The 24,818-nt window shown below is 42.7% G+C and overlaps 2 protein-coding genes and 1 long non-coding RNA gene across 6 annotated transcripts in view; 2 read left to right on the top strand and 1 right to left on the bottom strand.

Moving 5' to 3' along the window:
* Positions 1–24,818, top strand: part of Octbeta3R (Octopamine beta3 receptor) — a 36,660-nt gene that overhangs the window by 3,555 nt on the left and 8,287 nt on the right. For all 4 annotated transcript variants that reach the window (NM_001038954.2, NM_001038957.3, NM_141953.3 and 1 more), the window contains exons 3-4: positions 22,016–22,877; positions 24,019–24,219. In NM_001038954.2, the coding sequence (NP_001034043.2) occupies positions 22,366–22,877; positions 24,019–24,219 (713 nt within the window). In that variant the 5' untranslated portion in view covers positions 22,016–22,365. The remainder of the gene's footprint in view (positions 1–22,015; positions 22,878–24,018; positions 24,220–24,818) is intronic.
* On the top strand, positions 10,889–11,976 carry lncRNA:CR46016 (long non-coding RNA:CR46016). Its single transcript, NR_133384.1, has one exon. It is a non-coding gene; the product is annotated as a long non-coding RNA:CR46016 (long non-coding RNA).
* Positions 15,599–18,487, bottom strand: Hug (Hugin). Its single transcript, NM_079605.2, has 3 exons — positions 18,236–18,487; positions 16,645–16,924; positions 15,599–16,099 (listed from the first exon to the last, which is right to left on the bottom strand). Exons 1-3 carry the CDS (start codon positions 18,317–18,319, stop codon positions 15,888–15,890), a joined length of 576 nt encoding a protein of 191 aa, NP_524329.1. The 5' UTR covers positions 18,320–18,487; the 3' UTR covers positions 15,599–15,887.

Here is a 24,818-nt window from a genome sequence, read left to right as displayed (position 1 = left end):
CGCAAATTGTTCGCACTTTGTTGCAACTTTGGTGTAACAAACTCGTTTGGCAGATGACCACAAGTCTTGTATTTCATATCGCACACCAATTGCAGTCGAATCGATGATAATTTTAATAAAAAAAAATATCAATTGCACAAGCCAAAAGCAGATACAAAGTGCAAAATCGAGGAAAAACAAAGTAACCACAAAAAGCAATCAGAGCAGCAAAAAGAACTTAATTCGAAAAAGTGTTTCTCCGATACCAACTCCCCTTTCTGTGCAATCAGTTAAGCAAATATTTACAACCGAAGCCGGAAATACGCTCAAGAAAGCATTTAAATCAGTTTCGCATTTTCCCGACGCACTCGTCTGGAAATGGAAATGGAAACTCGCCCGTCGTCCGTTTTCCGCATATTTTATTGCCCACTAAATGCCCTGAATGATATTTGCCTTTGACTTAACTCTCGCAGCGGCAACAGCAAAAGTTGCAAATTAATAATATTAGTGCCAGCGATTCGCATTCCCCACTCCCCAACTCCGCATTCAACCCACTGCCTTTTGTGGTCTTCGGTTGTGAGCAAGGACGACAATGGCGGATTGGCGGCTCAACGCTTTTCTCATTAGGACAACTTCCGCCGGAGCTCCGGCTGAAATGGGCTGGTGGTTTCGGGAAGCAGCCAGAGCCAAGATGCCCAAGAAGCCCAAAGAGCTGAAGCCCAAGATGCCACAATTCACGGGCCAACGGCCGTTGCCAGTGTTTATGTCATTAAGTGGCGCTCGACATCCCAGGACATCTGGGTGAGTTTGCTCGGAAGAGTGTGTCAAAGTGTCTCGGAGCCCCCACTTGTATCCCAGGAATTGTTCCACTTTGTGTTGCGCCCTTTGGAGCGGATTATTGTTTATAATATTGTAATGTGGCAAAGCCAAATAAACTGGAGTGCTGGCAATACAGGTCGTGGGTCAATGGAAGAGTTGGGATTGGTGGCGAATTCAGAAGAATAAACGCCAAGGATGTGCTTTTTCTGCTTACATTTTATATATTGATCAACATCACAATATCGCTATAAGCTGCAAAACAAATCACACTATCAAGTATATTAACGATACAAAAATTTCTCTAAGTTTTAATCAAAATATTAATATACTATCACATCCTATCCTGTTAACCACAACCTTCAAGAATGTAGGGTAAAATTCCTTATAAGGATTCTATGCATATTTAGGATTAGAACCAGCAAATCACTGAAATATAGCCAGTTCGAAGCCAGTCACTTACGGAAATCCTGCAGCGAGTCAACTTTTCGGGCGACCCTCTTTTCCAGAGCTTCTTAAGTATCCTTCATTCGACATGTTTACTTTGCACTCGCCCTACTCCCCCTCAGCCGCGTCTCCCAGCCTTGAAAGGGCTCTCACTTAACTCTACACTACACTGTAAAAATAAAAAAGAATATCTTTTATATATTGAACAAATTTTAAGATATATAAAAATTAGCACTATTATCATGCGATGATTAAATCAGTAACGCTTTGATTTAAATTTGATAAAATTGTTCCACAATTCAAACTCATGTTCCGACCTTACCTTTTTCCTACAATTTTATATCAGCAGACTTGCACACAAAGTGTAGATAATTAAACGATCTGAAAAATTAAAAATTATTTTCTGTGTTGACGGTTTTTGTCTTGCCACCGTTTGTTGCAACTGTAGAAAGCGTTGAGAATGCCTTTTGTGTGTTAGTTAAAGGTTCAGTGTAGCCGGATCTGTCGCCCTTTATCCTCCCCAATACATTTTTTTTTGGGTTTAGCTTTCGTTTTTTGTATTGTGTCAGGCATGTGTCGAGGGAGGACTCTCTTTGCCCGGGTCCTTCGATGGCCCAATGGGCCTTGCCTGTCGGCCTAGGCCTTTGTCTCTCAGGCGTTTCCATTTTTGTTTTTTTTTTTTTTTTCACTTTCCCCACAAAACTCTACACGTATATTATTTATGCTATTATTGATTTTATATGTGGGTTCAATAGAGTCGACTCCGTGCCCGGGATTCGCCCACTGGGAGCCACCGGGGGAGCTCCAGTCGCTGCAGATTAACGTGTCGCCATTGCCGGGCACAAAATGAAATCATTCTTCGGCGAAATTTATGGCCAACTTCGCGAGCTCATCAACTTCCCTTTGAGCCGTGCAATTTGTACGTTTCGGCCAACGAAAAGAAACGAAAATAATGAAAAACGCTAGACAGTGAAAGTTACTGGCTTGCTTTTCTTTCAATTTATTTTGTGAACACGCGGCGTATACGCAACTTCAACTTAGTTGCGGCTTGCAAGGGACAAAAAAGTAACCGCAATGCGGTCAACACATTTTCTTAGCCGGGCCAGCGACTTTTTGCCTCATTTTAATTTCGACTTTTTAACAAAGTTAACCAAATGTTCGGAATTGAATTTGGGACAAGGCCCAAATCATAAATGGTCACTCAGGCGAGCTGCTCCTAAGTACACAGCACCTCACTCCACTTCAGGGCCACTCCCCCCACCCTGCCACTTTATTTACATTGCTAACGCCTAAATTAAATTTTAAGCTGTTGATTTGCATTTTCAGGCAAGCAGAGTTTATAGAACCTGGCAACTTCGGGAACCCCACTTGGGGTTGTGTTTATTGAACCCTGATTATGTTTAACAGCTAGGCAGCGAGAACAGGCGAAGGAATCAACATCAAAATCAGATACAGAATCCGAATCAGACTCAGGCTCATTAGACTGGAGGGGAATGCTATGGTATGGTATAAAATGGTATGGAATGGTATGGGTTCTTTCAGTGCCGCCAGTGAAAATGGCTTCTAATTAAGGAGCATACACACACACACTGAGACACAGACACAGACCCATAAAAAAGGTTAAAGTTAAATAAAGCACGGGGAAAGTTAAAAATGAGCCGGGTTGCTACTTGTTTTTCTCCAAATTTTTTTTCTCGCAAATTCTTTTGTCTTTTGGCAGAAATCTGTTAAACATTTGGTTTGCTGTTTCTTCTTTTTTTGCACCGTTTTTAATGAAATTAGGCCTGCCACATCACTCAGCATTAGAATTTCAGTAGGGATTGGCGGCGAGGAAGTTCACAAGTGCGAGGTCGAGGTCTGACAAAATGAAATTAGCCGCGTTCAACAAAACCAAAATCAAATTTTGTACTACAAAGAAGATGAAAAATACACATACATTTGCCAAGTACGCAAGTGTACATGGCGGAATGTCAGCAGGCGGGATGGAAAAATATACAGATGGGAGATGGGAGTTGGGAGTTGGGCCACAGCCACCTAATTTACGCAGCCAAGTAATTTGGAATGAAGGCAGCCAGGACGTAAGGATGTCGGGATGTTAGCGACAGCAGGAGATGCCAATGGCACTGCGAAGGACTCGGGTTCGAAGTATTCAGCTGGTGAAACCAATTTGCAAACAAGTCAACAATGGCTGAATGTCTAAAATGGCTGCTAGCTGCGCGTAGGCAATAAGCCCAAGTGCAGCAGTTCCACTTTTCCGCCCTTTTCCGCGCTCTCCCCCTCCACCGACGAGTACACCCAGCTTTTCCAGTTTTCCTCAGTTATGCAAAGTACTGGCAAGCGAACCAGAAGCTAGTTAGCTAACTGGGTACACTCTGCAAATAGACGGTCATAATGAAGCCACTATTGATTGCCAGCTGCGTTTGTGCTTGTCCCTATCTCGGCCGGGGAGAAGTAAAGGACTCAGCGGAGTCCTTGAAGATGTCGCAACAGCCTTGGTTGTCACAATGCTAACATCTCCTTATATGGCTGAGAAATCCCTGCCCCACATGCGGGCACTTTAATTAAAAAGCCTAATTAAGCTCTACCCATTCCAATCACGGTGAGTGCAATTAAATGCATATAAACGTTAAAAGCGTTTTTAATATGTGCATATCAAGACGAATTCAATTTACGCCAGACAGCAAATGAACATTTTCCGGGAATTTATTTACTACTTACTATTGTGGTGGAATTTCTGCTCGGCCACTTCGGGAAATTACATCTGGAAATTGACAAGAGCATTATTGTTTTCGTATACACAGCAAATAGAGTTTCGCAGAAAATTATATAATTTTGCAATTTCAATTCATGAGGCAGAAAAAGTGTTAGAAAGGGGCTCCATTTGAATTTCGGAAAAAATCTGTTGTACTTTTGAATGTCAAGATCAAGAACTACCAGATCTGATTGTGGTTGTAATTATACAATAGGAACATACATACATTTCATAAAGCAGAAAAAAGGGATATAAAGACGTTCAGTTCGTAAAGCATTTTCCTTGTTTTTCTCTGGCAAATACATGTCATTTCAAAACCAAATAAAATACCTCTAATAAAATGAAACAATCTCCTCCCTCATATAAGCCTGTGTAAATGACGAAAATTGCTTTGCCGTGGCAAGGAATAATATCAGCACATCCTTCAGCTGGCTGTGAAAACATGCAAAGCCCACAAGTGGTAATCCGCCTATATATTCCATATACATATATACGCATAAAGGAACGGTGCTCCTTGTTAGTGATTGCTGTTACTGCCGCAAAGCCCACAAGTGGTAATCCGCCTATATATTCCATATACATATATACGCATATAAGAACGGTGCTCCTTGTTAGTGATTGCTGTTACTGCCGCAATTGTTTGCGCAAATCGTTAAAACGTTAATCAAAAAGCAAAGAGAGCAAGCGACACGCCGTCTGTGCCCATCGTGTTTACCCCAGCCAGCGGAGCCAAACAATGCCATTCCGCCACGCCCACCTGGCCAAGAATACCTGTGCTCGACTACTCCTGCGACTGACTCTGATTCTCTGGGCGAATATCGAGTTGTGTGTGCCCCGCTGGTTAAGCGAAAACATCCAGCAGTGGGCCACAAAACCGCACCAGCATGCGGCCAAAAACACAGATGCAGAGACCCAGTTAACTCAGTAAACCCAGTAACTCACTAAATGCCGAATGGGGAGGCGAGGGATGCCAACGACATTTGCAGCGGGATTTCATTCAGTTTTATCGCGCTTTTCCTCTTTGTACCAATGTATTGACAACAGGCACAATGCCCCATGGCAACCAATGCCAGTGTGGGCGAATAAGCCTTTTTTCGGCCGACTCACACTTTCATAAGCCTGATTTTTCGATTTTATAATAGTAGTAAGAAGTAGCTGTAAAGCAAATTCAGAACCATCTCATTTATACTTACAATATTTTAAAACTTATATCTTAAAGATACATTCAAGCATTAAGTAGTAAGACCAAAAATATATAAAAGAGGTCTAGGTAAAATAGTGGTATTTATCACTATTTGATTTAAATATCTTTTTATAATATCTTAATATCTTCCATATATGTAATTCAGATGAATGTGCCAATAGTTTTAAAAGCAGGATATTTTTGCCAAACCTATGATCCGTACATTTATATACCATCTTAGTCGCAAAATGTAAGCTACTTACTTACATTTAAGGTACAATATGTTATGCAAGGAAAAATACCCTTTTTGCCTTATCCTTTTGCCGTATTTCCCATACAAGCCCGGTCACCACTAACAGTTGGCCAGTACAACAACCGCAACATCACTAACAATACCGAGTGGTCCGCCGGGGGGCAAAGTAAAGTCGTACATGCAAAGTCACTCAATTGATTTTCAGCAGCTCGTTGTCAATTATCTGCAGTGGCTTGGACTTTTGTCTTCCTGGCCATTCAGCCGGTAAAAGGGACATGTCTGCACCCGAGGATGTGGCACAAAGTGGGGCTGGGGTTCCGTTCCGTTTCATTCCGTTCTGGCCAGGTCCTAATGGCATTGCCTTGCCGCTGCCACTGACAGTGGCCTTCGCACACACGGACACTTACGGACACATACGGACACACTGAGAAATGCACAATGAGACACTTGGTGCACTTGTCGAGCGTACTTGAACAGTTTCAAGGACACCAATCGCTGCCAACACACATACACACGGGTACTGTTGGCTCACAAATATAAATCAGCTGTTGGCCATGATTCATTGAGTAAAACGCTGGCTCTCTCTTTTGGCTCTTATGGTCTTCTGTGTGTGTGTGTGTGCGTGCGTGTTCAGGGAGCTTTGTTAATATGCGTGCAATTCTCTCTGTTGGTCTGCCCGCTTTACTGCCTGCCTTTCAATACCATTAGGCCACGTCCTCCGCTTTTCCTCCGATTTTCCACCCATGGAAGCCATGCACCTTGGCAACGCGCCAGTTGTTGTTACTGCAACTTACAGGTTTTCCCGCCATTTTTGGCCAGTTTTGTGTGTGCGCATTCCGCACGCGAAATTCCTCTCTATTTTAGTAAAAAAAAAATGCACTTTGCACTGAGTTTGCTCTGCATAAATTACCAAGCGCCAAATTAATTTTATTCACTTTAAGCGAATAATTTGTGTACAAAACAAACTGTTTTATTACATTGCTATTCGGGTTTTGAAAACGTGCTCTAAGCACTTCTACTATTTCATGGACATTGAATATTGATGTAATATATATTACAATATTACAATTAACTTACCATATACTTATTAAATTTAAAGTACATTATAATTTTTACATGATTAATATATTTTTGAGCAGCTCTAAGAAAAAAGAGCTGCTTAACAGCATGTAGTTAAACCCCTAGATGAGCTTATCCCACTCACACGCACATAAATCATCAAACCCAGAAATAATTCCTCTCAATTTAGCCAGGTAATAAGTGTGTGAATTTAAAATTTAGTGAACTGGCCTATTAACATTAAGCCGGAATAACACACGGGAAAATTACGTGCCGCGGGCTACGAGTGAAGCATCTTAAAAATAGCTGCTGATGGACGAAGGACGATGGCTGACTGCACATTGAGGCCCACTTGTGATCCAATTAAAGGCCGTTTCGCCGCTCGTCGGCTGACCCACATAAATAATGCAAAAGGCCGTAATCTACGACATAATGCGTTGCCCAATTGCCCCAGGCAGCGGCAAACGGCGAACGGCACTTGGAACTCGCAACATGGAACTTGCCACTTGGCGGCTCTTGTCTACATTTTTTATAAGCCTCTGACGAGGCGTTCGCCTGGCAACAACGCCGGTACCAAATGGACAAAGTAAAAATCAGCTCGGAAAAAAGGGAAACAGATTAAAAGGCAGCCGGTATCAGTAGCCGGTGAAAAGTCATTGCCGGATGGCCAAAGGCTGTTGGTTTGGGTTAGCGATTAGGTGAAATGAACAGCGACGGGATTAAAGGTTCACTTAAATTAGTTTACAGTCGAAACTCACTGGCTGACTGTATTCTGTCTTATATTTGAAATCATATATTTAATATTTTAAATTTTTACAAATCTAAAGAAACACATAACTCCTGTATAAGATCGAAAAAAAAAAATAAAAAATAACGTCTGGAAAAGTTCTTGCAGTCCTAAAATGCTTTTTAAAGTCATATGGGATAACATGTGATGCATTATTTATGGGCCAGATGGTGGTTTGAGTTTTTAAAAGTTATCCCACATTTTGGAGACACTTTCACCGGACTTGAGCACTGATTTGGCAGCATTAGCCAGGACAGTCAATGTCCGCCTACGCGGTGAACACGTGACATTCTGTGGCCCAGCCATTTATGGCCTTCATATTTATTGCAGTTGCTGGCTAACAACAATGTGTGTGGGATGCTTGGGTGTGTGTGTGAGTGGGTAGTGGGCGTTGGGTGGTCGAGTCGTGAGTAAAAGTTAAATGAAGCTGGCCAAGGACTGTGGAACCCTGAAATCTCGAGTACGGCCTTGTCTGTCACCGTTAACGCTTCAATGATTCTCCATTCTCCCATATTGACTTTCCCATTTCCCTTATCCATTTCTTGAATGACCACCCTCACTGACAAATTCAAGCTAGAGCTTTTCTAAAAACTAAAAAAAAATCATTTATTTAGTGGTGATTTTTTTGGAATTTTCGGCTAACGATTCTAATTGCATTCTATTTTTCAACATGAGTCAGCCGAAGAATGCCGTGCATCACAGGACGCGGCGTAAAGTTTAAGGTCATAAAAATTAATTAAAAACAATTTACCAGCTGAGCGCACGTACCAAGCGGCGTATGAGTAATTTCCCGGGCAAACACAACCCCTTCTGCATTTCAGCATTTTTTCCTCTATTGTTTTCATAGCTTTTTGTTTGGTTATTTCTTTTAATTAGCGCGTGCGGTTTTGATGCGTGCCGCCCACTACAAAATTTTTGTAAGCCCCCAAAACGCAGCCAACAATTCCCATAGCACGCTTTTTTGCACAGTGCACGGAATTGCTTCACAAGCATTTTATGCTAATGTTTTTTTGTCTTCCCCATCGCATTACGAGAGGCAACAATAATGTAGAAATGAGAATATATGAACATTATATGCAGAGGGGATCGTTAATATCAAAGGAACAGCAAGTAAATGGGCGTACGCTGTTTAAATTCGTTGGTGAACATTTTTCGTACCGCATGGCACAAAATGTGAATAACAAAATGGAATAATGCGAAAAACACCAGAAGTGTTGGGGGAAAAAAAAAACAAACTACAGCAGCCTTGGCTCAAGCGAATGCAAATTTTTGGCGGCGTTTTCAGGGTCTCTCGGCCGCCATTGTTTGTTGATGTTGGGGCCATAAATTCGGGCCATGTAAAAGGAAAAGTTTCTAGCAACAACAAATCAATAAAACTGCCATCAAGTGCCAGCAATCCAGCAATGAAAACTAGCCCCAAAGCCACTTTCCCCAACTCGGGAGCCAGTTGGTTTTAAGTTTCAGTTTTTTTTTTCCCCCACACTTATCCTCTTTTCACATTGCCTATACTTATGCATATATTTATGCTGTTGGAGGTATGATTTCTGTATAATAAACTAAACTAAAGCCAAGTGAAACAAAGCAAAGTACAAAACTTTTTCTCGCAGCTAAAATTTATGTTGCTTTCGAAGGGACAGCAAATAAACCCATTTAAACGTTTTAATAAAGAGTGGGTAGTTGAAATAAGTATAAACAAATAAATTATCGGACAAACACAAAGGTAGTAAATTCAGTTAATGGTCCTATATTCGAACAAAGGTTTATTCCAACTACTGCAGCTTCCAAATGATGATGTTGAAGATGACTAATAAAGTAATTTCAAAGTTTTCCTTGGAAAGTCATTAAAGTTGTATCACAAAAGTTATAACTATTAAAGATCAAACTTCGATGATAACTTCTAACAAGTTCATAATGCTACGATGCAAGTGGAATTGAATAACTTTAAGCTTGAAACTAACGAATTTGATAGAAATTTTGCAATTTGGTTAAGTCATAACTTAGAAATTGTCCAAAAATTGTGTGTATAATTTAAAAAGGCTAATGAAGTAATTATTCTGCAAGAATGTACAATATATATATCCATATAATCACGCTAATCCGGTTAGCTCTCGTTTTTCTTTGCATTTTTTTGAGACTCGGCTCCTTTTTTCCCTTCATTTGCCTCATCAGCAGCGTTTGTGTGCTTCTCGTGGCCTTATAAATAATTTGGGGCATGATAAAAAAAAATGAAGAGAGAAGGGGAGTGGAATAAAACATCAGAAACAGTTCATTTAACTTAAATTGCTCGGTAATTGTGCTCAAATGTTTTGTAAATTTGCTCATTAAGTGCAACAAATTTGGTCTGTAGCTTATTCCGGACGTTGAGTGCAATTAGTTGAGCGTTTAAAAGTTGACACTTTAAGCGCTTTCTAATGGGTGCTCCCCACCGCTCTCCCCCCTTCAACTGTCAATATGCAACCGAAATGGCCAAAAGTAGCGGTCACAATGTGCCACGCCCCCGCGGCCACGCCCACCGCTTGCAGGATGTGACCCACCGACTCGCGCACAAGAGCAATTAAAAGTCAACCAACCCGGTAGTCAGGAAAGCTCATTTGCATATAGCCAACGTCATAATCAACACATAATTGGCATGCATCACTATTAATAAGCCGCGTCCTCTGAACAAATTATGAAATTTAGAAGGTGTGGCAAATAAAATTCAACCAAAAACAGACTAAAAAGTTAATTACCAACGTTTTCCAAACAGCAAAACAACCACTGTCTTTTTTGCTCCAAAATTCTAGCAATTTATTATAATTATTGGTAGCCGTGCAATCGATTGGCGGGCGGTCTTCTGAACCGGAAACGAGCCATAGGCTGTCAATTATGGATGTCCGTTAACAAAGTCCGCCTGAGTGGCAGGGTCATCTATCAATAAACCCATGATCGACCCTCAAAACAGAAGTTCAGTGCCAAGAGGCCAAGAATTGTGGGCTCGGACTGTGGTTTCTGCCATTTCACATTGGCACGCAATCCGGTCGAGTGCTCGATGTGCTCTGCCATGCATTTTTCATTCACTGAATGAATGCCCCCATCCACTGCACTTGAATTAGATATTTGCAGGTGATTTATTTTTAAGCCACTTGTCCGGCCAAATTAGTTTTGTAACATTTAACTGACACCGAAGGGGAAGAATACAAATCATTGTTGGAATTTCACGCCACGGGTTTAAAGAGAAAAATTGATTGAAATGTATTAGACAAATTGTGATTGCATTTGGGGTCATAAATTTAATGGTAATAAATATAAAATATCTAGGATTTGCTTAGCTGATTGCCGAAGAGTACCCCACGGACTCACATATGTATGTATAATTATAATTATAATAAAACAATAAATATCTCTTTTGGCAATCATTTATTACCCAGAACTGATTAGGTGTTCTCTAATAACATGACTTGTCATTTCGATGCGATACTTAAAACTTAACATTAAATGATGGTTGTTTTTCAAATATTTTGTTTTGTATTTAAATTTTTACTTCCTTATAAATACTCAAACTATTTATATCTTTAATTCATTAGGCAGAATTTAAGCAAGCACACGAGCTCAACAACAGTTGCTTTGCGTGCTGATTCATTTAATTTTTCTCATTACCTGCTCCGCCGGCTTGGGGCAAAAGAACTTGGCACGCCAACTGGATCCCTCGGGGAAAACTATAGAGCTGGAAAACTCGGCCGCGATACATGAATCCACGATACAATTAATGGCCGTCGGGAGGCCGCATTTGATTTGTATTTATATTAAGCAGGCGGAGCACGAAACTGATTTTCGCCGGGTAGCTGTGAAGTGCGGGCTGGCCAAATGGAATCGAACAAATATTTATAGCCCAATGTGTACCAACTTCCAGTGCCCGCCTGTCAGCCTGTCAGTCCGACTGAATTCCCCATGGCAGCGGCAGCAGCAGCAGCAGCAGCAGGAGGAGGACCAGCTCCAAAAGTGGCCGTGGCATTGGCAGTGGCAGTGACAGGAAAAGTCACGCCAGGATGGCTACCGGGTGAACTGGCGTAATTGAAAGCGACTTCCTTGCGGGCTCCTGCTCTCAAGGACGACCCCAATCGCATTCGCATCCTTGTGGCGCCAGTTTATTGGAATTGGTCTGTGGCCGGACGATTATCTGATTGCTGGCGCGGCACTATGTACATTTAAGCCATTGCCAACCAGCCAGCCATTTGGCCATCCTGATGTGGCATGTAATTTGATTATATGCAGGCCTCTGTGTCCAGCACCACAATGTTTGCCTAATTGACGGTAATTAAACGAAAACGAATAGGGCGGACTGACACTGTGAGCCGGAGTGTTGGCAAATTCGCCACATCAGCCAGAATGTCATAGGCAAATTGATGGATGATGACTGGGGGTTCAAGCACGAAGCAACTCAGTCATGCGTGATTGGCGGCGTGGATTGTTGGGGCTGGTCATGCCCCAGATCCTGCCGAGTCACTAGCATATTAAATAAAAATCAACAGAACAAAGTGTTGCACTCTGACACAGCAACTGTGAAAATGCCTGCAGCTACAGTCAACACTCCCAAAGTGAAACTTTCAGTAAGCACCACTAAATTGTATGCCAGTTTAACGGCAAAACTTTGTCAAATATACCGAACTTTGAACTTACATAACTCAAACGTCTGCATGCGGTGCAAATAAAGTTTTTGCGTCAAATTACTCAGGGATATCAGATTTTGAAGGCAACAGTAACAGCTAGTTACAAATTCCACACTTAAGTCACATCGACAATATTTCTATAGTATCCAATGAAGTTGTTCCCAAGAAACTGTTGCATTTTTTTGATGCTTACACTTAAATGTCATAAATGGTCAACTGAGCAGAGGAATGGATGTCCTTTAAAAAGTATCTGTCAGCATTTTATGTACTCATTCCAATATACGTATTTCAAAAAGGCATTTCCAAGTGTCACATTTCAAATCATTTAAATTGAAATTATTGCCGCATTTCCAGTGAGATTTGACAAACGAGTATTTGAAATTGCTATAAGTCAGCCTGCATGATATTTTTCAATGAGAATTTTGACGAATGTAACTCAACATGCCACACATCCACTCTGGTATACTGCAGAATAGTATTATATATATCGCATTGAAGAAGACCGACTGTAAATCATGACAGGAATCAGAGGAGGGGCTGGGGTCTCAGAAATGCCAATGTCAGTGGCACCGTCAGCGGCCACGTCAAAGCCACTGCCAATGCCAAGAGGCCACTGACGCGTATTGCCAAAAACTGAATTTTTCGATTGGTTTTCGGTAGCTATTGTGCCCTCTGGGTGGTGACCTCGTGCTCCTCCTCGGAAGGCCTCAATTGCATCAGCAGCAGCAAAAGCAGGAGCATTGTGTTGGAATTGCTGCTCGGCAGGAGTATGTGTGTGCTAATGTGGCTGCTGCATTTGCAATTTCTAAATTCCCGATGCCATGCAAGGGCAGCAGAAATTGCACTGCCAACAACAGCCAGTCCATGGAAATGGCTAAAATTCTCAACCAACAAAAAAAAAAAAAAAAAACGAGGAAAAACTTGCAGCTTTAGTTCGCTGCAAAGCTGACGGAGGCGTCGCCCACCTGTCCGTCACCGGATTTATAGCCAAGAGCTCTTCGGTTGCTTCACTCCGGCGTAACTGCATTTGTTGGGCGGGGAAGAAGAGAAGGGAAGAAGGGGAAAGGGGAAAGGGGGGAATGACGGATTTTGCCCCCGAATCCATTCCAAACTTTTTGGTATTTGGCCGAGGGTCAGAGCCGAGGACTACGTGTACTTTGGAAGTACAGAAATAGCAAAAGCCGTATGAAAAGTTTATCAGTACCGAAGCGAAATAGTTGGACGGAAGACTTCGGAAATCCCATAAATGTTGGCCAAATATTTTTAAATTTTCTAAGTGCAAAGAACTCAATGCTAAACAAAGATTATACGAAAAGTTTCATAATTACTTTTTGTTGGCCGCGTGGATACTTAACGATAATGACGATGACGATACTTCTCACAACTCGTTACTTTAGTAACATAAATGGCAACTCGAAGATTGTCTGATTGACAGTTTGACTAGCTAACGGTGGCAATTAAATGTGGTCCCAACCAATTGCCTGTCAATTTCCTACGCCACCTCAAAGTAAGCCAAAGTAAGTAAGTGTCGGGTGTATCACAGGTCACTCAAGAAGGTCGATAATCTCGAATTATCAATCACTTCGACAGGTCGGTAGCCTCTACTAATTAATATTAGATGCGAGATTCGCGATTAACTCACGGCCATTATGCAGGTGTACTCAAAAACATCAAAGTGCCCCCAAACACACAATACCAGGGCACATAAATAATCTTGCCCGCTTTTGTGGCCAAAACGCACACAAGCACACACACAAAGCCAATTTGAAGCCCTTTTCGACTTGGCTGAAATTTGATTAAGAGAGTGCCACACCCACTGAAAGGGGCCGAAAGTGGGGCCATCAATTTAAATCAGTCCGTTGCGGTTCCATAAATAAGGGTTGTACTCGAAGCTGCGAGACTTGCGCCATATTAGCACACATTTTTAACAATTCCCCTTGATGGCCCAGTTCGCCAAAGTTGGCCAAGTTGAGTGAGCCAAAACAGACAGATATCGAAACATTCCGCTGCCAGGATAAATGAAGGTTTGAACCGGAATGCCGCCGTTTAATCAGGCAAAGTGATTTCATCTTACACGCACTCACGCGCATACTTAGGCACAATCAACTTATCATTTTGCCCATATGCATATATCTGTTTGCCAGATAGAAAGGCACCTTGAGGAGGAGGAGGTGGAGGAGCACCGAACAGGACCAGGAAAGGACTCCTCCACGCCCAGGTCGGCAGGAAGCCGGAGCAGAAGCCAGCTGATGTTAATGCTAAGGTAGTTTCATGCAAAGTTCCTGCTGATTCCCAGTCGCATACACTTTTAAAAATACTTATAGCTATTAAAATGTTGCTGAAAAATATGGTTCTTTGATTGTAGTTTTGAAAATTTTATTTTAAATGTATACATAATGCAAACTTTTAGCTGCTAATACATTCATTGCAAAAAAATGGCCATAAATAAACTCTCTTTTTTTTAGAGTGCAGCACGCTTTTTTTACCAAGCCTATATGTGCGTGTCTGGCTCGCGACTTCTTCCTCGATTGCTCCTTTTTTTTTTGGTTCATTTTCCCCCAGAGGTGGAGATAAATTTATTACCATTTTGCAGTTATAATGTTTCAATATCTCGTTCGGGGCGAGGCGGTCGGAAGCCTGGACTGTGTGGCCATTATCGCAATTTAAGCACGATTCATGCACATATATATCCTGTGTTTAGTTGCTCCTTAGATTGCCGACTACGTGATGTATGATCCAATCCAGGATGCAATGGAATCCTAAACCTTCGACTCGGCGCTCATTTCGAATGGTTAAGTTCCAGTCTTTCCTTAACCACCTGGGGTCAATAATTGAAGCTGGCATAAGCTGGGATTGTGGATCACGGCCACTGGGGCGGATGGAGAACGCCTGGTTAGGCCAACTAATTGGCGTGTGGCAAGTTCCTAATGAGTTGCACAAACTTCCAGCTGCTGAGGTTGTGCAAAAACAGCTGCGTCAGCCCGAGTTAGCAATGGAAACGGAATTAAATGACTTTCCGTTTTAATTTATTACAAGATTAAAGCATCAAGCGGTGTGGCATTGGAAAAAAGTTAAAGAATTATGGATAAATTGTCTTATATGCTACGATGATTGTACACTCCTGATTACGATTACAGTTTTCAATGCACAGCATCGAATTATTTATTGCATTTATGGAAGTAAAATAAAGAGGTAGTTACTTTTGATAAAAGCCTCAGAACATGGATACTTTAAATTAAAGTTCTCCACTGAAAAAGCATTCATAAAATGTTTCCGTTTCCGCATTCATTGCAAGCCCCGCACAATTTTCTATGCTTCATCAGGCCAAATAAAGCCAGAAGCTTTTGACCGGACCACAATTGTGGCACTGGGTTTTTGAAAGGGCGCGGCAAGGGAACCAAGATATTTTATCAGTCAAAATGCACACACATGGGCCAACTGCAAACGGCAGTTGCCATGGTCAACACTCATGGGCGATTTTGTGGCAACGGATGTTGGCCGCATTTTTCCAATTTACGCGCCCTACCATTGGTTATGAAATTCTCATAAATTTAACTGGAAAATGGCAATATAGTGTATAGTGGACATAGAACCCTAGGAAGCGCAGGTCGTTAATGAAATTGCCATGTTTATTTAATTCCCGGCTCATTTGGAATGTAAAATCAACGCTACTTTTGGGGGCTACACAATTTATTTAAATAAATAATAAATATATGTACGGTATATACACATCATTAGTTCCTCTCAAATCAGGGTTATAGCGCTAGTAACTAGTAGAGTAGTCATTCACTATGCATATATGTGGATTATTTTTGCGTCGCGTCGAATTCAGCTGGCCATTATGGCTTGGTTATGTTAACTCAAGGGCCAGTCGCCTGGCCTCAACCTTGTCCTGGGCTCGTCCTCCGTCCTCCATCCGCAGTCCGATTCCGTGCCGTGCCATGTCCTCGCGCCCTTGTCGTGACTCAATCGCCACCGCACACTTGAGCACGTTTGCCCAGGCGTGGCTTGAACGGCACCGATTTCTTAACCATGCGCTGCATGAACTGCCCGCCGATGGCCTCCTCGCCGCCCGCCATTCCCGTCGCCCCCTCCGCGTCCAGTAGTCGCCAGGAGTCAATGCTGCGGCCAAGGCGTGGCGTCCGCACGCGATAAGCGGGCTCCCCATTACTCTGCACTGTCCAAATGGAAATAGGGAGAGTATTTCATAATATATGTATAAGCATTTTGATAAGGAAAAAATGAATGCGAAATTTTCAAACAATTTTGTTCAAATGTATCCAACATTCTTTGGATAAGTAATAGTTTCCATGATTGAATAACATAAATGAATGAATGGTTAACTCAATTTGAAAAACATTGAACATTGCCTAAGTCACTGTGAAGGAATTTTTCTAGTAAAAATTGCAGATTTCTCGGACTTTTGTACGGTATTGTCATTACGTATGGAGATTGTTCTTTTTTTTCTGAATATAAAATATTCATTTAAATATGCCAATGTCTTGTGAAGTAAAGAAACGACATGCATATTAAATGAAAATAACATTTTCATATTATGTTTTTCTCTCTGCAAAAAATGAGGAAAAGCTTATGTATAAAGTATGCGAACATTATGGAGATGGTTGCGTGAAATGGGAACGTGATTCGGAAACCAATTAGAGCGACTTGCCCTCTTCATACATATATCCTTCACATTTCAGCAGGTGTCCATAGGCAACTTACGCTGTCGTAGCTTTTGAAGGAGCAGGTAATAGGTCAGTGGCGGCATGGTGTCCAAATCGAATTCCTGGCCCTGCGGCGGCATGGCAGCCACCTGCATGGTGGCACTGGCCTTCTGGGCCAGGCTATTCTCCTCCAGCTCGTCAATGATGTCTGTCAGCTCTTTGTAGTCGCCCATGGCGCGCTTTTGACGTGCCTCGCTCAACGCTGGTGAAGCTGGTGATAATGATCCTCTGGCAGAGCCGGCGCTGATGTGATTTCCCAAATCCAGTTTGCTCGTGCCCTGCACAAATAAAAAATGCCATAAAAGCAGGGGCCAAAAAAGCAGGCGAAAAAAGGAGCTAAATATTTGAGATATTTCCTTGGAGGATGTTGTTTTTTTTTACTGAGGGTTCCCACGCTGCCAAACTGTCGACACGTGTTAAGTTATTTTTATGCCGCCTATTTATGCTCATACTCGTACGTGAGCTGCACACACGCATAAAGGTCCTTCCAACCGACTTGCGGGTGTGCCTGTATGTGTGCGTGTGGGTGTCTATGGATGTGAGTGTGAATGTGCGAGTCAAGCACTTTATTGTTTCAATTTACACCCAGGCATGGAAGGCAGATCAGCGTGTGCCGCTTGATTAGACAACTCAATGTAGATTGAAATGCCAACACCTGAAATCGGCTTGTAAATCGCAATTCGCCAATAAACGCTCACTCTAAGCGGATGTCTGCGTGGGCGTATACTTGATATTAAACCTTCATTTGGCTCAGCATTTTCGAATACACTCAGCACAGTCGATATATTTTGCAATATTCTAAGCTGATATGAAAAAGAGCAATGTTGTAGCTGTCGTGAATTTATTGGTTATTTCTTTAGTTTCTTTTAGTTTCCCCGTTTAAATAAAAATATTATGAAACATATTCGTATAATATTCCCTGACAATAAACGAAAAAGAATAAGTTTGTAATTAAATAATTAATAATAGTTACAGTTTGAATTGTAATAACACTAAGCATTTTGTAATGTCCAGAATTTAATACAAAACACTTGCGGATTCGATATCAAACGATATAATTTACCTAAAACCAAATACAACACCACAAATTCCCAACCCAATGAACTATGCATAAACTTGATATAATTATGTCTTTTTGATTAATTAAGGCCTACTAGGTTTTATTACATCTGCACTGCCAAGCATGGAAAGTTATTTTAATTAGTGGTGCGAGAATAAGTTGCGCAACACGTATACGCAGTGTTGCTGCGATTGCAACCGAAATGTTAATTGGATGCCAATTGATTGCCTGCTGGCAGAAAAAAAAAATAGTTGCAGTATCTGCAAACTAATTGGTAGCACTTCAAATGCAGTTGACAGACGGGAAACGAGTGCGCCACATAATGCTGTAAGGCACACGTCAAAGTGAAAACTTTTCGCCCCAAAATTTCCGTTCCAAAAATCCAAGAATTTCAGCACTGGTTGAAAATTATCACGCTAAGCTGGCGAACTTGTGCCTGGGCAAATAACACTAATTAAGTGGCGCTTGTTTGGCCAACAAGCCACAGTACCAACACCACCACATTTTTCCCACTTTGCCCGAGACTCACCTGCAAGGACTTCGCATGACTGCAAACAAGGATGTAGCAGGAAGCCGCGATTAGCAGCAGTGTGCAATAACTAGGACCACACATAACTGGGCCAACTGTGTTCGCTGCTAGGTGTTTTCTGGCGTTTACGAGCGACTGACCTCCCAGGACAGGACAGGACACTCCGGAAGCGCTGGAACTATTAACTTAATAGTCGGACGATCGAATGGAACCGCGTTGCGCTTTGGGACTGCTTTGCGGGACAACTGATGCCAGCAGCGCGGCAGATAGCAAGTTATATAGCCAAATGCTAGCGGCCCCATGCGAGCCTGATTAGGTCCCTGATGGACGGGTGCTAAGTGATTTGTTATGCACTCTAATACCGGCCAAAAGGCAGCCCGCTGGTCAGCGTAAACAAGCGAATCAAGCGGCAAATCCCAAACGGAAGCGCCACCAATTTGTCGCCCACAGAGCAAGTGAAAAATAGGATTCAATGAGTGACTGGCATTCAAATTGGGAAGCTAATTGTAAAGTCTGCAGTGGGAAAAATTACAACAAAATCAAAAAATACATTTTAATACGAATTTTATATGGGCTTTACCTCAATTTCCGGGTTATCACTTTAGTCTGATGATATTTAAACTGACTGTTGCAGGTATTCGTTGATAAGCCACGAAATATTTTATTATAGCGGCTTAATAAACGAGCTAAATGCTTGCTTACTGATAAACCCACAGATGCAGATTTAAATATAAGTTGATAGGTTGTCAAAAGTATGACATAAATAAATTAAACCAAACCCTTTTATTATGACGTATATAAAAAGCTTCTGAATAATCATATAATTCATAATAATAATGGATATGGATTAAATGCCCTCTTAGCAATGGGACACAGGTATTCTCAAATTATTTTCTTTTAAGTGTATCCAGCGTAATCGTGGGGCATCCTGTTTAATGGAAATCTGAGCGCGTGTAAAGTCCATCACGCCCCTGATGGCGATGGCGATGGCATTAGGCCCAACACCCACCACAATGGGGGCAATGTCAATGCCGTTGACGCTGCCAATCGATCAATCTTATTTAAATGTTGACAGTTGTCTTCGCATTGTATCCTGTAGCTTGGGGCCTGTTTTTGCCTGTTTTGCCAGTTCTGCGGATGGGAAAAGGCTTGGGGGAACTCCACAGCTTCGCAGCTGGCTTATTTAAATGCCATCCGTGAGCCGCATTAGGTTCAATTTGCTGGGCAAACACATCTTGCACACCTGCGCTGGCAAGAAGCTTCTCCTTTGACTGACTGAGCTGTCAGCAGGCATTTAAAATCAGATTGTGAGCACTGCGATTGTCGGCTGCCAAGCGAGAATGGGTCAAGAAGGCTGGCAAATCAAATTTCTCATACGCCCCGGAAGACATAAGCTGCGCACACGTGGTCGGGCTTCAATAACAGTTGGCTGCAAATCACGAGAATTTTCAATTATCTAAACTTGGTCCCTGGTCAGACATCAACCATCCATCAATCGAGTGTTTTTCTGGATGCTGTCGTGATGGTCATTCGTGCAGCTGTTGCAGCTACTGGTCGAGTGTTTATTTGTGCCACTAATTTACACAAACATGACCCGGACACGACCCACACACAAACTCGACCTGGTGACCCCCAGCTGGCATTTATTTATTTACTAACTCTACGTACGTGGGACGACCTCTTTTCCAGCCAAGGCCCTGAAGGATTTATCTATTTGCCAACTGCTGAAAATGTATCCTTGACGGACGAAAAAAGAAAAAAAAAAAAATGGAACGAACAATGCCATAAAGTTGCGAAAAATGTAATTTGACAAACCCGTATCTGAGGGATTACCTTGCACTGTAGTTCTTCTCTTTCAATCTATCAACAGATTATATGTGTGAACTAATTGGACGGCCAACGCAAAGTTATATTTCGATGCATTGTTTCTTTTTATCCGACAGATATGTCGAAATGGAAAGTGACCTTGTTCAACGCGATTTTATAAAATAACTGATACAATGTGATATTTAATAAATTGAAGCATGAAATTAGAGCGCAATTTATTTCGTCAAATGTAAATTGTTTCGAAATCTATCTGACAAATTGTTCGTTCGTTAATTTCACGCCTGGGGCAGTTTGCCGCTACAATATTCACTGCCTGCAGGATGAAACCCAAATTACATAGGGCTTTCAACCAAATTAAATAGTTTCTGCCATTGAAAAATAGTTAAGGCTTTTCATAACTTATGATCAGCTAAAAAACTGATTATTCAATAATCAATTGGCCCAGATGGGATTGAAAAGTCAGGGGACACTCAATAAGTAACTGGCCTCAATGTTTGCCTTTCGCATTTACCAGTGAATCAATTATTTGCTCTTGCCTGCTTTATCAGCTTGCTAATGCTCCGGAGGAGTTAAGTCCTCAAATGGCGCGGCAGATAATGCCCCTCGACGCCCACCGTGTGTCCTTCGTCGATGGGCCAGGATGGCGAAGGGATTTAATTGAATTAGTCGTGTCCTGTGCGCGCGCGGCGCTTTGAAGTTTGCACTTTGCACCCCGCCCACTCGACCGGGGGACTTGAGGATACGGATGAGTCCTCTGGCCAGAAGCCGGCGCACTTTCCGTACACCCAGCACACAGGACCAGCACGAACCGGGTACTGTTGACGTTTGCGCTTAGCCGGAGCCCCAACTGCCGGAAGGGCAGCGGCTTTGTAAACTTTCCGCGATGCCAATAATTAAGCCAAATAGAGTGTGAGAGGGCCAAAGGACTTTAGACGGTCGAGGGACCAATAAATAATGGCTTGTGAAATGTATAAGCCAAGGATGATAGAGCGCACTGATGTGGTTTAAGTCCGAGCATTAAAACATTAAGTTGCCAATCTAGCAGGAGGATGTGACCGGATGGTCTGAGTAAACAAGTCGAATCGACAGCTCAAGGACAACGCAATGCAATCAATTCGGCAAGGTTATCTGTATAAGTACATAAATCCTTAAAAATATTAGATTCAAAACTCTGAAGATTGGAATGAGGGCAGGGCATCTAGAGTGCACAGAATAAGTGCAATGAAAACGTGTAGCCAGCGATTTGTCTGAGTGCCAAGGACGGATTCAGCTTCAATTCAATGTTGCGGGGGAGAAAGTAAAGTGTAAGCACGCTTTCAGCTTTTCCCTGATGATGTGTTAGCATTTTTACGGCCAAATTGAGTCGCAAAAAGTTTAAAATAATAAAAAAGAAAAAATTCGAGATTACCACAGATTATGAAGAGTCTTTTGTTTTACTTACAAGTACCGGGACAAAAAGGATTTGCAGTTTTCACTGCGCCCAGGCGTGAGGCACTACTGAAACAACTTTCCCACTGATAATCTTGCTTTAATCTCACTTTTAAAGCAACAACTTGTCCATATTCCACATTCCACTCTGCACAAGTGTCAGCACTTGACAGCACCGCTGTCTCGCTGGGGATATAGAAATGCAGATGCATGCCGAGTGCACACACTGCGTATACGCAATATATTTCTGTTATTTTAATCTAGTGTAGCAAAGTTGAAGTGGCGCACTTTTAACGAACGGACATTTGACGGGGCACTGGAGAAACAGAAGAATCCCATTTATGTGTTACTGCGGCACATAAATAGGCAATAGGGTTTATGCCCCCTGTTGAATATTGCGTATGTACATAAAAACACCCCGGGCGGCGCAACCGTTCGAATTCCCATTTTACCAATTTTGCCATGCAGTTTCACAGCCTCACACTCGCCGATTATTTCATAAATTATTTATTTATTCATTTGCAGTTCCCGTGTCGCCGACTGTTGCGCGCTTGAGTGCCAAATCGAAGCGCGAGTCTCGACTTTTTGCCAATTTCCAGCAACTCAAACGGGAAAAGCGTCCTATGGAGGATTGGGAAATGGAGCAGAGACCTTCAGTCGGAGCTGTGAGCAAATACTGGAATCGCAGAGGAGCAACATTGGCAACCAGGATGACGGCAAACTTCGGCAGCCTTGTTTGCATTGCAGATTGCAATTACTCGAGTTTTAAATTACGCACAGCAGCCGGGAAAAAGATAAACGACAAGTACAGCGAAAAAGCATTGGCGGAGCAACTTGAATGAGCTGCGACTCAATTGGGCTGCGAAATCGACGAGATGTCAGGGGTTAACGTGGCTGACCTTCTGGCCACGACAATGACATTACCCATAACAGCCGCAGCAGGAGCAGCAACATCACAAGCAGCAGCAACATCAGCCACCAACGCCAGCCACCTGCAACCTGCAACATTAACAGGCCACATTTCCACGACAGCAGCAGCCAAAACTACGACGACGCCGACGAGCAGTTTGCCTATAACATCGCAATTTGTGGATGCCTCGTTGACTTCGCTATCATTAACAGCCACATCGTCAGATGCCTCCTACTCCTCGCCCTTTTCATCCTACTTGTCGTCGGATTCCACGTTTGAGCTCCTCTCGACAGTCGGCCCAAATATAACGGCCAATGGCAGTGACATTGCGGTGGATAACCAGGCGGAGCTGGAGGAGAGCTGGCTGGATCTATCGCTGCTGCTGCTCAAAGGATTCATCTTCTCGTCAATTATCCTGGCCGCTGTCCTCGGCAATGCATTGGTCATCATTTCAGTGCAGCGCAATCGAAAGCTGCGGTAAGTCTATATCCAATTACTTTTGTTTTCACCACCTGTAACTGAGTTTAATTGAGGGTCATTGCCGCAAGGGTCGCAGGACAATGGAAATGGCAAACAAACAGTGACGCGGCAGGGCGAATCCTTTTCGCCATCGCGATAAATGTAATTTAAATGAGCGACAAGTGGAATAATAAAGAACAAAACGAAGTTAAATGCGGCACACAAGCCGATCCCAAGCCCATCGCTGCCATGTCAGCGTCGCGATGACAGGACGCCCCAGAGTGCAGTGCAAATAAGTGTAGCATACCATTGAGCGCTCTGCCACCGCCAGCGCCCCCGGCCACGCCCCCACACGTACACCCACGACATCCGTTTAATGTTGCGCAACGTTTATGCCTTCTGCAGCAAGGGTAGATGTTGATTAAAGTCTTTATTATACCGCTAAAGGAGCTTAAAGTGCTCAGATTATCATTTACTACCTTACGATAGAACGTTCGCCATATAGAATTGCGTTGAGATATTACAAAATAAAGCAGTGCATAAAAGAAAAAACGGCTTGACATAAAAGGATCTTTCGAAATTAACAGCCCTTCTAAATGCACAGATTAATAATCTTGATTTAATTGAGCTTCATTACTACAATATTACAATATACGTTAATAACATGTTTTAGACAATGTTGTCAGCCCCTGTAAAACTACACTTTCCAACGTAATAGATGTCGCAATATGTAATAAATGACTTGGAAGCACAAAAGTGCTTTCATCTTCGCATAAACAGCTCCTTAAACCACATACGCCCCGAAGACAAGATGATAACTTCACAAGCCAGTAGCTTGCAGCTGAAGGTGGCAGCTGCCTGGTGAGTCGAGTGACTTATGACAGCCAAGGAAATTGCTGCATACCGGTGACCTATTGCCTCCAAACTCCTGAACACCGGAACAGGAAATGGAAAGCAGTGGTGCACTGCTTGGCCAACGGAAGGAGCCAACCAAAGCGCTTAGTACAGCGGCATGTGCACATATGATGCATGCCATATGCCATTACGTTTGGCGTGGTTTTGCGCTGTGACAAGTGGTTAGATGTGGGGAGAAGCTGGTCAAATCCCGCCCAGAACCACGCCATATTCACAAATTCCTGGGCTTTTGTTTCGTTCGCAGGGTGATAACCAATTACTTTGTTGTGTCGCTGGCGATGGCCGACATGCTGGTGGCCCTCTGTGCGATGACATTCAACGCCTCCGTGGAACTGTCCGGCGGAAAGTGGATGTTCGGACCGTTCATGTGCAACGTGTACAACAGCCTGGATGTTTACTTTTCCACGGCCAGCATATTGCACCTGTGCTGCATATCAGTGGACAGGTGAGTGCCCATTTATGTCGCTCTCTATCTATATATTAAGCGGTTTAAAGTCAATTGTGCTGGGCTATGGTACTGAAGAAAGCCGTTTAGTTTGGCCAAATACCATTAATCTTGCCCAGATGCCTGGCAACCAAATCACTTTCAATACCAAAGCCCGGCGAATTGCCAAGAAGAAACAATTAATTACTATGAAAGGCGCGCACATCAAAAGCAAACATTAGGCCCGCCCGTATGATGAATGCGGCCCAAATGATTTGCAGCTGGCCGAAACGTGGGCGTTGCCCATATTCCACCCATATTCCACCCAACTCCCACAACCTTCTCCATCCTGTCAAGCCGTTAATTGGCGCCATTCCCCACTTGGAAGGCACCAACAGCTGCGATTTTCGGGCTGACCAGCAACAATGGAGGGATGGTCGATGGACACTGGAGTCATGGGCCTTTTGTCTGTTTTAATTAATTTGTGTTTCACTCACCTTTCGACGGGCCACAAAACATACCAAGAAACAAAGGGAAATTCAACCAGAACCTATCAAAATTAGAGAATTAATGATGGCCACTAACGGAAATTTGGCTAAACTAATAAATCTGTAATGTTC

Source organism: Drosophila melanogaster, chromosome 3R, assembly GCF_000001215.4.
Source record: "Drosophila melanogaster chromosome 3R".
NCBI lineage: Eukaryota > Metazoa > Arthropoda > Insecta > Diptera > Drosophilidae > Drosophila > Drosophila melanogaster.
This window is presented reverse-complemented; position numbering and strand designations above follow the sequence as displayed.

Excerpts from the sequence above, each read along its gene's own strand:
- Hug (NM_079605.2), bottom strand. The coding sequence starts at position 18,319 with ATGTGTGGTCCTAGTTATTGCACACTGCTGCTAATCGCGGCTTCCTGC. Across the intron at positions 16,925-18,235 it reads GTCATGCGAAGTCCTTGCAG|GGCACGAGCAAACTGGATTT; the intron begins GTGAGTCTCGGG and ends TTATTTGTGCAG. Across the intron at positions 16,100-16,644 it reads CCTTCAAAAGCTACGACAGC|TGCAGAGTAATGGGGAGCCC; the intron begins GTAAGTTGCCTA and ends CCATTTGGACAG.